Source organism: Oryzias melastigma, linkage group LG11 (assembly GCF_002922805.2).
Source record: "Oryzias melastigma strain HK-1 linkage group LG11, ASM292280v2, whole genome shotgun sequence".
Classification (NCBI taxonomy): domain Eukaryota; kingdom Metazoa; phylum Chordata; class Actinopteri; order Beloniformes; family Adrianichthyidae; genus Oryzias; species Oryzias melastigma.
The window spans coordinates 2,882,889-2,895,641 of NC_050522.1; the positions used below are offsets into that span (position 1 = coordinate 2,882,889).

Consider the following 12,753-nt stretch of genomic DNA (forward strand, 5'->3'; position numbering starts at 1 on the left):
ACCAGTTTATGTAGTCTGTTAATTTTTAACTATTGTTCGTATTTTGAAGCCCAATGAGGCAAATTCCTTTGTGATTTTGGGCTATATAAATAAAATTTAATTTGAATTCAATTGAATAGATTATTCTTTGTAACTATGGTATTCAGGTTTTTTCTTTAGCGTTTATTTTCAAGTCATTCTTTTTCCCTTGACATGAGTCAAAGACAATTCCATCATTCCTTTTCTCTGCCATCACGTCAGGTGATTGTTTAATGTTGTCCATACTTTTTAAAATAAATGATAAAATGTATAGAATCGTCAGTGGTTCATGCTTGTGATGTTTTGCATACTAGTTCAAAAATAAATCAATGTTGTACAAATCTGACTTTGACCCATATTTCCTCTATTTTTAATATTTATATTAAACACTGAAAATAAGAAGAGACAAGCACAATGTTGGCCCAGAGGGAACATACACAACAAACACTGTGAAATAAACAGAATAAGGCAAAAGTTTGATTAACCCTCTTATTCAACAGGTATCTCTATTTTCATAATTATTTACATTTTAGATCTTGACTGAATGCTGTGCAAGGGCTATTTGACCAAGGAGGAGAGAGATGGAGTGTTGTGGCAGATGACTTTTCCTCCACAGTTGGCTGGACATGAACCGCATTGAGAATTTTTAGTGTCTGCTGGACTGCATGGTGAACACAAAGAAACTGAATGAAGACACGAGCCAAACACAGGACCACAGTTCCCAGAATCCACGTGATAATCAACTGTCAATCATAAAATCATGCCCCTTCTATAAGAAAATAAAAAAAGTACCCCAGAGCTTTTGCAAACAATGCTGCAAAAACGAGAGCAGCAGGCATTAAAGGGGTTTCATCTGTGAGGTTGAAAAGCACGATTTTTAATAATTTAGATAATAAACATCAAATAAAGCATACTAGCGGTCATTTGAGAAACTGCAACTACAGGTTGAAGAAAGAAGAAACAGCAACCTACGTGTGATTGGCTGCTTTGCAGAGGTCTCCGCCCCCTGACCGTCATCGAGGATGTACTGACATCTTTCACAGTGTGCTGTCCTGTGTGGAGTTCGGTGAGTACATTATTTCTTTAAACTATTTTAGCATATTACCGTAAGTGTCTAAGTAAATGAATGATTCCAACTATTTATTAGCAGCATAACAAATTTATCAGCATACTTCAAAGCAAACTGGTCGAATGGTTTGCTAAAAGTGAAGTGGCTAGCTGTGAATATGGTCAAATACATCCCAGCTACAGAATAACTTGTAGATATTAGTTAAGATACAAAACATAACTTAAATGTTTAATTTCAATGTAAATCAAAACAAAAAGATAAAAAAAAAACAATAAAAAAAACATGATTAACATCTTGTTTGCGTCTAGATCGCGGGACATTTGAATTTCACGCCTTGCACGACGTCCTCCTGATTGGTTACCATTTACCGGTCACACTATTTGTACCGCGCATTCCTGAAAGTGGTCTATTTCCGCTCAAAGTATTTTAATCACTTTTAGGCACCAATAATAGGCACTTATTAAAATAATTACAACTAATAAAACGATGCTGATTAAAAAAAAAAATACGTATCAGGGCTGTAATCACCCGTTGTTACGCAGTCACCTAGCATTATGGGGATTCGGGGAGTCAAAATTGAGTAGTAATTTCACTATTAGCTAAGCTAATGTAATGAAAAAAACACATACTAATTTTTAGTGGTCTACGTAATGCTTGTTTAGCTTTTAAATGTTGCCATTTTAATTACAATGTTAGACACAAAGGCTGTGTTTGTGTTATTATTGGGCATCTGTTGTTTTAGTACGTTTAGTTGGATATCTTGTAATTTGCAGTGAAAAGAGCAGCTAGCAAAGAACTTAGATCAGCAAGGTACAAAAAGGCAAGGCAAGTTTATTTGTATAGCACATTTCATGTACAGAGACAATTCAAAGTTAAAAGAAACAATCAAAATCTAAAAAAAAAAATAAAAAAAAATGCAAGACCTCCCCCAGAGGGAGGTCACAGGAAAATCAACAAAATCAAACAACAAAAGCAGACAGCAAAGATTGATTAGAAATCAACACAGGGGTTACTTGCAAAATATATTTAGTAACAAAAAAAAAAAAAAAAACTTTAATTTTTTTGCTGTTTTTTTTTTTTTTTTTTACATTATGCTGTTTCCTCTGTTTTAAACGTAATGTCACTACCACAAATAATAACAGATATGCTTTATTTTTGGTAAAGTAAGGTCATCACTTGTCCAGCAATCAAAAAAATATGCTTGTTTCTTGTTTAAAAAGTACATTTTGGCCACTGGGGTTTGTATTTAAAAGTTGGAGCAACAACCGCATGCTGTAAAATCGGCTTGAAAGCTGTTGCTACCAAAAGTGCTATGCTAAGTGTGTACTTTCAGTTAGAATTTGCTCACAACCTTTAAAAACATTTTTACAGAGTGTATTCGTTTTCAGTTTGTGTTCAAGCTAATTTACAAGCAGCAGATGAAATGAAATGTTTTTTCTTTAAAATATTCTGTCATTAGTAGTTACATTAAAGACAGTAAAACAAGGGAGAAAAGTTAAATTACGAGAAATTAAAAAAGTAGAATAGCATCTTATTTGACCAGATTGCTCAGCCCCAGAAGCAACTGAACAATGACATTGTTTTAACAGTATTTTATCTAATTTTTTTTTATTCTTTTTAGGATATTTGAAAGAATGGCGGATTCCAATGAGGTAAACACACTACATCAACCCACAGATATTTACAATGATTTTTGTCTCTGAATGCTGTAATAAATGTAAGATCTTTGTTTTAGAAAAACTTGCGCAACATGGCAACTACTTTGCTGAATATGCTGAGATCAACAAGTGACCCAACTGGTATAAATGTAGCCGTCTGAACCATTGCACAAATACATCACTGACTTGTCCCACTGGTAATAACTGTACAGATAATATTAATAAAGTGTATTTTTTTTAATCCAGCTCAGAGACTAAACCCACCAAGTGTAGTTCCGGGACATAGCCTTGCAAGGACAGCTCCTGGACAGGCAACAAGAGTGCAGGGACATGGTGAAACACCCTCATGCTCCACCTCTATACAGCATGACATGGCCAGGTTAGGAAAATTATGTTTAATGAATTTTATTTTATTTTGTGTTTTTAATACATGCACTTTTCTGAATGTTAGTGAATCTGTTAAATAAGCTATTTAACGGAAGTGCAGAGCTGCCACTCAGTGGAAAAAAATAGTCTATCACGTTATAATTATGGTTTCACATTAAAATTAAATTGTACAAATGTGAAAAAGAAAATGTTATTCTTCTTTAGAATCATAGTTGATGACGGCAGATGATAAAATGTCTCGTTTATCGGAGCAGATTAAGTTGTATTTCTGTAGAATCCTCCACAGCGGATCGCTCTCTGGCTGCATAGAGCCTTCCCCTGTGCTCTCTGGTACAGACATCCTTGCTGAATGTTCCACAATGACTGTCACTGCCCCACCGGTATCAGGAGGCAAAGCCGTTACCCCGCATGCACAGGAAATTCTAAGAATTTCAAGAAAGTTTTGCACAAATGTGTAATGGAAAAGCAGCTACTGATCAACTAGAGGGCTCCATGGATACTAACTGGGGCTGTAACAAGCTTCCAGGTGTGCAGATGAAAATCTGTAAAGATGTATTCATTTGTTGGATTTTAAGTTATAAACAACAAAGCCGAAGATTGGGCATTAATGTAACAATAAATGAACACATTTTCAAGATAAAGTGTCAGTGAGGCTTCCTGTTTTTATAGTAAAAGCTGCAAGTGCTTTTTTCCATTCAAAAATAGAAATTGAAGTTCCACTCACCAACGTGAAGTTCTGATAAAAACAAACTAGTTTTAACACAAGAACTTTAGCTCCAGTGTTTACATTCTTTTGGTTACTGTAACTCTTCAATAGACACAACGTAACTCTGGATAATTCTGTTGTGGGAAAAAGCAGCCTCGCACTGATCTGCAGCTTTGCACAGCAGTGAAGTGCGAATGTAATCAATGTGGATCCCCTGGTTCTGTTGCTGAAAAAATACTTCTCTACGGGTTTTATTCGACATTTAATTCTTTGTAAAGTGTTGCATTTTTTCACAATAAATTTTATTTTTCTAACAATATCATTATCATCATTTGTTCTGATGTCATTAGCACTTAAAAAAAATAAACTAGGTAGCAGCTCTACACTTACTATTCAACTATTTGAGATGTCTTTGTTTTTGTTTACAGATCTTTTCCGGCTCTATTTAATAAAAAGAAGGGAAAGGGGATCAAAAGGCCAGGTGCCAAAACTACCTCCATTACATTTATCCTACTAAACAAGCCAATGGAGAAGACTCCAAATGTATCAGAGGAGATGACACTTCTTCAAGGTGGACTTGGGAAGAAGTTAATCCCAATACCACATGATGCAAATCACATGGAGGTACTGAAATTACGATTTCACTCAGAATACCTTCACTCTATTTCCAGAGGAAATGGTACATATACAATAAATTTTACATCATGCTACTCTTACGCTGTTCTATACAGCTCATTGATTGGTACCACACTGCTGAAACAAAAAACAAAGAAAATACTGATGGACAATATTCATCACATTGGAAATATGATTTTTTTGGTCTCAATTATTTAAATTTTTTTTATTTTAATTGTTTACATATTCCTCTGTTAGAATGTGGTTTACAGATTTATTTCACGTGTTTTCTACATTTTTTATTTTTTCCAAAGATTTCAGACATTCTATGCGAGTCCTACCCAAAGCTTAAAGATTTAGAAGGGGCATGGCTTATCCACAAAGCTAGTGGTAATAACAATATTGAATATTTCTCAGTAAAACATAGAGGAATTATTATTGATTACGCTATGTGCATTTTTAATTATAGGAGGAGCGGGCATAAGAAAACTAAACCTGGTCACTCCAGAAGATGTGGGATATACAGGAACCAGTCTTTCAAAGACCTGGGGGGGGCGCGGTTACCTGTATATTATGCCGATACAACAAGAGCTGGACACAACCCCCCTCCCTTTCACATCAAAGGAGTTCCTGGGAATGCCCAAAGCTCGCTGCTCTTCCTGTCTTGAACTCATCCCTCTGCAGCTTCTTACTATTCATGTACAGACATGCAAGACTATGTCAGAGACCAATGAGGTATGTGATGCAACAATTTCCTAATTTTTCAATGTACATGCATTTACTTGATATTGTCTGCATTTCAGACTGACGATGAAGTTACCATTTTGGAAGATGACAGAAGTGTGAGTTTTTACATCAAGTTTAAAGTTATTATTTAATAAATGTCTTACTTCTATTGTGTAGAATTTCTCTAATTATTTTTATTATATAATCTGGAGACTGATAGTGTAAGTTCATGGCAAAGCGATACTTAGCTGATTATTTTTTTTATGTACACATGTTGTCTTTTTTCACAGGAACCCAAGTCTCCTGTTGGGCCTGACCAAAATGTAAGAACATGGCAGAGTTCTAGATTATCCAAAGTGTTATCTGAGCGTTAATTAAGTTCTGAAGGCTGATAATTGATCATTAAATTCAAAATATGTATTTCAAAGGTGTCATGTCCAATGTGCGATGAAGAATTCCCAGAGGATTCCATCCAGATGCACGCCAGTACCTGTGGTGACGAGGATTGCAAAAGGTATATGTTTTTACCTGTTGGCCCTGTTTCCATTTTGTTATTCAAAACTTCAATAACCCTCCCCCCATCCCCACACATTTAAACAGTGTCGTACTAGCAGCAAGTAAATGTCCAAGTCACTTCAGCAGGTATGTGTGTTGCATGTAGTCTTGCGTTAATATCTACGTTTTGTTTAAATATTCATAATTACAAGGACTTTGTCATTTTCCATAGCACATCTGACATCATCAAGTCACTTGAAGACAGAGTTGATCACTCAAAAACATTCAACATAAATGTTACAAGGGACGACCTCTACCAGAGGGGTCTGAAGCAGTGGGCCAGACAAAAACAATCATCACCAAAAAATAGACTGCTAGTGTCTTTTATCGGAGAGCAGGGAATTGATGATGGCGCTCTCCGCCGGGAGTTTCTAACTGGTATGTATTCTTTAGGAATATAGAAATATACCTATGCACACATATTGCAAAATGCATTTTGATACTGACAAAAGCATTTTTATTTTACAGAGATGATACGAGGCCTGGAATTACATCTGTTCGAAGGCGATGCACATCAAGGAAAAAACCCCAAATACAGCATCTCAAACTTGCAAGAAAATATATTCAAGTATGTGCAGAAAGATTCCACTCATTGTCAAGGTTTTCCCTTTTTTTTTGTAATGCAGCTGTGCCATTAAAAGAAAACCACACGATAAAACAATATGAAACACGTGTTTTAAAAAAAGCCAAAAGGCTAGTTTTTATCTGTGGTCCCCAGGCTGTGATACAGAAATCTTTAAAAAGTAATAAAATAAAAAATTAGAACGATCCAGATGTGAAATAGACGTGTACGTTAAAAGCTAATAAATCTGTAGTGTATGTGTACAATCGAATGCTGTAAAATTCAATTACAAAGAACAAACCACCAATGAGTCGAGAAAAACATTCACAACAGTATTAAGAGCAGCACAGTCTAATTTTTTTTTTTTTTTTTTTATGTACTTCAGGATTTGTGGAGAGATCATCGCCACCAGCTTGGCACAAGGAGGACCAGCACCAAATTTCTTTTCCACATGGTCTTATCACTTTCTGTGTCATGGTAAAATGCTTGTTACAGATGTGCCAGAGGTTACTGACGTAGAAATCCAGAACCTCATTGAACAGGTAAATAAAAATTAACTATTAGTTTTCATTCTTATATGGTACTAAAAAAAATGTCAATTTGTTGTAGGTGGAAAGTGCAGAGGGTGACAAACTGACCGAATATTGTGATGCCATTATAGCGTGTGGCTATACTGGTCCAATTAACAACGATCACAAGAAAGCCATCACAGAGTATGTTGCAGCATTACACAAGTCATTTAACATTTTAAAATAACTTATAACACGTTTTTCTTTCTTTTAACTAGTGCCATCAGATTGCACTCTGTCATGAGGCTCATACCTATGCTGAGCCAGCTTAGGGAAGGACTTTCCATCTACGGTTTGGATGACCTGCTGTCCCAGCATCACCAAGCACTTCAACAGGTTTTTCTTCCTGGTAATCTCAAACAGGTATGAAAAAATTCAAATATCATCATGTGAGAATCAAAATGAAGAGGACAAGGACAATTGTCAGTAGCACTACACACTAAATTAAGAGAAACATGCTGTGCAACCATTGCCGTTTGTACGTTTTTACGAAATACATCACAACAAATGGTATCCACAGGATGAAATCGCTCTTTAAAGAACTGTATTTTCTCTGAGGAAGCAGACAGTTGTGTTTATTTATTTCAATATTAAGTCAATAAAAACATAACTCTTGTATAGTTGTTAATAACAACACTTTTTGGTTTGAAGGACCTATATCATGCCTTTACAGTAACCTTTATCTATATACAGTATTTTTATCTACTGTATTATGCTTTTACTGTATTACTGTATTATGGTTCCAAAGGTTGTCATAGCCAGGAGTGGTACTGGGGATAAGCTCCCACTGCCTATAAAATGCTCCTTAAGGTATGCGTCTCTAAAAGGGTCTGACAACTAAGTCCAACTCCTGGCCTGCTCGTGATGCTTAGTTTAAGCCCGGCGGAACTGCTTTTACTGACATGAGAAGGGGCAAGGATCTCTGGCGCCCTAAAACCAGATGCTTCGGGTTGATGGGGCCTGTTAACCTGGGAAGGTAGCCCATCTAGGGGAAGGGATCCCAATCTCAAACCTGCGCTGCCTTGCGGCATACCCACTTATGGGAAAGGCTTTAGGGAGTAAACCATGTAAAAAATCAGGAGTGGAGCCCCTAAGGCGGTCTGACATCAACTCCTGACTTCTCTCCGACAACTCCTGCAGCTAAGCTGGTGCCAAACATATCTCTTTGCGTTCCTTTGGATAACACCGACAAGGCCAAGAGGGGGCTTCTGATGACTGGGAAACCCAGAAGCTCCATATGTCCCGCCCAGGCTTGCGCACTGGAGAGGTCACTCCAGTGCCGCTGTCTCACAGTGTCAAAACAGACTAAACCAGGGCGTAGATTGCATTGACTCCCAAAACGTATTATGCTAATTACATTTTCATTTAATTTTTAGAAAGACTCAATGCAAATTGTAGCCTAATTTTTATGTCACTAACCATTAGAGTACATATTAAATTTAAATAAATATTTTAAAGTTAACAGTATTTCTTTCAATTGAATTTAATTTGTAAAGCCTAATATCAATATACAATCTTATCAGTGGGCTTAATGGTAATTGTTAAAAAAGGGCATAAAGTCTTTCCTAAAATATAGCAGTAGCTGGTTGCTAAACTAAACTAGGTTAACTTGGCATCCCTGGCCTTACACCCTCCTTCTCTTTTTTCCAAAAATAAACACCTTAAAGGGTTACAGCAATATAACTAATGTGTTTTGGTCGCTGTTAAACTATATAAATGGTGCTTAAAAGGTTCTGACTGTTGGATTTGTCCAAAATTTGGACAACTTAAATAAAGTTGTTTGATTTCTGATTTAGTTTTAAACCATTGACTGAATATAAGAAGTATTTTTACAATGTTTAAAGCCATCTGTGTACTGCCCCCTACAGGTTGAAAAGAGGTAATAAGGTTGAATTTAGTGAGTCATCAACTGATATAAGTCCTATGTCATTTTGCAAATTTCACACCATTGCTCTGCAGCTCAAGTACAAAAGCCACGCCACTCTTTGAACATGTGACAGTCCCCAGCCTTTTCCCCCTGACTATTTGAATTTAGTATTTTTATGTTAATTCATTTAGTTTTTATAGTGTTATTCTTAGCATGGCTCGTTGGTGTATTGACTTTAGATATCAAAGATCTGCTGGGTTGTCCAACTTCCTAGTGGTCTTAGAACTTAGTAATGCAATGTAAGTTACCATTATACTGTTACTAAACGTTACTGTTTTTTCATTCATTTATGAAATTACTCAATTAATCATATGATTACACAAATTTCCTAATTTATATCATAACCTCCATTGATGATATTAATTTTCACACCTATTTTGCAGGTGGATGCAGACTTCATGGTCAAGGCCCTTTCTCCTCAGTACAGTGAGAAGGGATCACTAAGACACAGAAAAGAAGTGACCATTATCAATTTTTTCCAGGACCTATTGCAAAACCTGGAAGACCAAGCAGGTAACCGCAGAACTATTTTAAGTAACAACACATTCACAAAGTGAATAAAAAAATATTACAAAAAAAAAAGTCATGTACACTTTTCAATAATTGATATTCTTTTCTACCTTCTGGAACAGGCGATCTTGGTGGGAGCCCATCTGCTGAGTCTGGACCCAAGCAGTTGTCCCTGGAAAAATTGTGCCAGTGGATTTCAGGCCAAGCACATGTGCCACTTGTAGAAACAGAGCAGGACTCTTTCAAGATCACAGTGAACTTTGATCATGACTGCACGTCCCGCTATGGACCACACACGATCTGCTTTCCCACAGTCAGCGCATGTGCTATGTCCATCACCATGCCGACACAGCACATGACATCATATGCTGAGTTTGAGGACCTCATTTGTCAGGCAGTCTGTGATGGATTTCAATTTACAAAACATTAAATGGCAAAATATTCTGAAGTTCTTGGATCAAGTTTATTAAAAAAAAAAATGGAAATCCAAGTTTAAAATCATTAAGATATTTTTTCTAGTGAAATAAGTATTTTTTTTGGGTTAGATTGCTTGCGTTGCAACAATAATTAAGTTTATTTTTTAATATAAGTAATGCATCTCTGCTATTTGAGTTATTACTTCAGTATAGCACTTCTTTCTTTACATTTTTAATTTTTCATATTTGCTATTTGTACAGTGACGATTTTTATTGTTAATTTCTGATTACACAATGACAATTTGAGGAGGAAGAGCAGCAGCTCTATTGAGAGCTCTTTTTGTTTGAATTTTATTGTTATTAAAAAAAAAAGTTCCTCACACATTTAGTTGCTTTACTGTGTCACTTCGATTTCAAGTTAATTTGACTGTTTGTTTTTTTATATGATGAAAGAATTTGTGAATTTTTAATATCTTACATTAAAAAAAATCCTTTTTCAACCGACTCGACACATCTGACCAGGTACACAGAAAATGGTTGAGCAAAATCATCATTAAGACTCAACAGGGTGTCTTCCCTTCGGGGATTCAGTTTGACCTTTAATAGTTAGAGCTGTAGATTGATATTTAGGTGGTGATCCAATTTGATTCAAAAATCAAGCTCAACGATTCACAAATGCCATAACGGGTCTTACTATTTAATATAATCTGTCGAAGATTAAAATGACAAGTATTAAATCACCATGATTTCTACGTTTTAGAACAGGAGATCAGAACCAACAAAACTACTAAAAACATAAAGATTTAGACAGAAAGACTTTTAACAATGTTTTCTCCTCAACCTTATGATTAAGTTCAGCAGGAACTTAAAATGGAGAAACATCACTGTCGTTTTGGATCCTTTCACAACTAAACCAGAAGCTTCTTAGCATTACATATTTGTGAAAAGACAATATAAAAAGTGTTTTTCTTCCCGACAGAATCAGTACATTCCCGTTGATTCCATCTTCAGCTGCAGAGCTGCATTTCAGCACAAAGCTGCTTTTTATGGCATCAGAATCCGCTGGAGTTACATTAACCATTTCACTGTTTCACAGTTTTGCTTTACTGTATTGGTGGCAAGCAGTGTTTCCTAAAATTTCAAAAGAAAGTACAAAAAGTAGTTTTCCATTCCGGTGACTTCTTCCACTCAACCGGGTCAAGGAGGCAGCAGTCTAAGCGACGATCACCACGACTTACATCTCCCCAAATACCCATATTTTTGTAATCAACTTTATCGTCAAACAAATAAGACTGTATGGTCAATTAGAACCAGATACAATATTTGTGACTTCTCTGAACAACTTATAAAATCAAATGATTTTTTCTTGTTTACTTTTGGGTCCGATTAAAGAAAATTCAACATTTCTGGGTGAAAAAACAATTTATTTTTTTTAAACACAATGATCAGTCATTTTGCGTAAAAGATAAAAAGGGTAGCAATTTGCTGAAATAAAAACATTTTTAATGAATGAGACCTGTTTAAGCAAGCGCTCAATGATGGGTGAAAGGACTAAAAACAGAGCATTGGATTTTAACAGGATGAGGGAGGCAAAGACTTTTTGAGGAAAAGCCTCTTCCTTCAGGGGATGAAAGTGAAATTTCAATAATAAATCTAAAAACCCATTACTCAGACAAAGCAAGATTAACGTATTCTCTGCACAGGATATATAGTTCTTTTGTGTTTGCATGCTCCCAATTTTGAGCCAACAACAACCGCAGTTCTGTCTGTTGCTCTTCACTGAGGGGGCTTTCAAACTCCGGGACCACGATCACACCTTCCACATCTGGTCTGTACTCGGCTGCAACATCCCAGTCGATGTCTGGCTCTTGGAAATCCTGGCATTAGAAAAATAGTTATCATAATGCTGATACACTGAACTGCGGTTTCACGACACATTTGCAACATTTAACTATCATTTTAGCCCAGTTCTGACATCTATTTTGTGCATACGGGGATGTCTGGCTATTTTGAAAGTCCAAATTTAGAAAAATCTTAATAAAATACCAGCCAATAAATCAAAGCTATTAAGGGTTTCTGAATGTAGAACATCTAATGTATGTTGATTACAAATTATTAAAAGTATAAAGTATCTTCTATTCATGTATGCATGGGTTAAAAGTGTGTAGTTACTTATACAAATAACTTTAATTAAATGCATTTTGTAAGCCAACTGGATTTTTAAAAGGCATTTTAGTATGTTTGGCGTAGAGTACTACTTTTAGTAACTAGGCTCCTTTGTACCAGTACACTATGAAAACAGCTCAATCAAAAGAAAGAAACAAATGTTAATGGTAATTTACAGTTGTGGCTCCGCGTTACAGTACTGTATTCATCATAGCACTGTTGACAAGATTGTTTAAATATTTAAACCATTACATAATGTGGGAGCTGTACCTGAAGACTTTCTGGCTGCTCCACTGGATCTGACATCATTCCTAAGCACCACATCTGCTCAGGGGTTCTGTTCATCTCTGTACTGAGAGGGTGGTTGTTCCAACCTTCCACAAATGCTTGGAGGTCCATGTTTAGCCGTGGAAGGAATGTTTGGTGTACACAAAAAATGTCTGTATGAGAAAGCAAAATTAATAAATGCAAAGAAATTTAATGTTTTTGTGAAAAAAAATAGTAAGAGCTTGCTTGAGTACCTTGAGATGATGCATCAAGAAGGTTGTCTGCCTCCAAGTTGTGAAGAGTGTCATAATAACTTGAAGTTACACACATCCTAATGTCTCGCCATAAACGTTCAATTCTACAAAAAACATTTGAAATTGAAAGTAGTTCTTGTAAAATATCGCAACAAAAAATGAATCATTAACCAAAAATGAAAACACTCTTACCTTTGATTGTGCACACTTTTACCAGTTATAAAGCTTCCTCTGTCAGTCCCTCGCACAGTAAACATAAATCTGGCGATGCCAACATTCTCCACTCCTTGGTCGCCTCTAACTCTGTACATAAGACAAATGTACAATTTCTTTGTTAGTTAGGGTGAA

General features: G+C 35.9%; 2 protein-coding genes and 1 long non-coding RNA gene across 4 annotated transcripts in view; 1 reads left to right on the forward strand and 2 right to left on the reverse strand.

Annotated features, from left to right (window-relative positions):
- Window positions 1-12,753, reverse strand: part of LOC112136278 — a 25,287-nt gene that overhangs the window by 6,840 nt on the left and 5,694 nt on the right. The gene's annotated exons all lie outside the window — the stretch shown is intronic.
- On the forward strand, window positions 7-10,141 carry LOC112136276 (G2/M phase-specific E3 ubiquitin-protein ligase). 2 transcript variants are annotated; one of them, XM_024257875.2, is made up of 18 exons: window positions 7-1,084; window positions 2,709-2,739; window positions 2,823-2,886; window positions 2,992-3,124; window positions 4,267-4,462; window positions 4,768-4,843; window positions 4,923-5,188; window positions 5,257-5,295; window positions 5,470-5,502; window positions 5,608-5,693; window positions 5,780-5,821; window positions 5,907-6,112; window positions 6,203-6,302; window positions 6,682-6,838; window positions 6,906-7,009; window positions 7,084-7,228; window positions 9,176-9,305; window positions 9,425-10,141. In XM_024257875.2, the coding sequence occupies exons 2-18, from the start codon at window positions 2,722-2,724 to the stop codon at window positions 9,730-9,732; spliced, it is 2,103 nt and encodes a 700-aa protein (XP_024113643.1). In that variant the 5' UTR covers window positions 7-1,084; window positions 2,709-2,721; the 3' UTR covers window positions 9,733-10,141. The 2 variants fall into 2 exon arrangements, with proteins under 2 accessions (XP_024113643.1, XP_024113644.1); XM_024257876.2 differs by lacking the exon at window positions 7-1,084 and having other exon boundaries at window positions 2,497-2,739.
- LOC112136277 lies at window positions 10,807-12,708 on the reverse strand (the record flags this gene model as incomplete). The annotated part of the gene is given in 4 exon segments (XM_024257878.2): window positions 10,807-11,595; window positions 12,155-12,324; window positions 12,406-12,509; window positions 12,598-12,708. Coding segments are annotated over 4 exon segments (598 nt in total), but the record flags the coding sequence as incomplete, so codon positions are not given.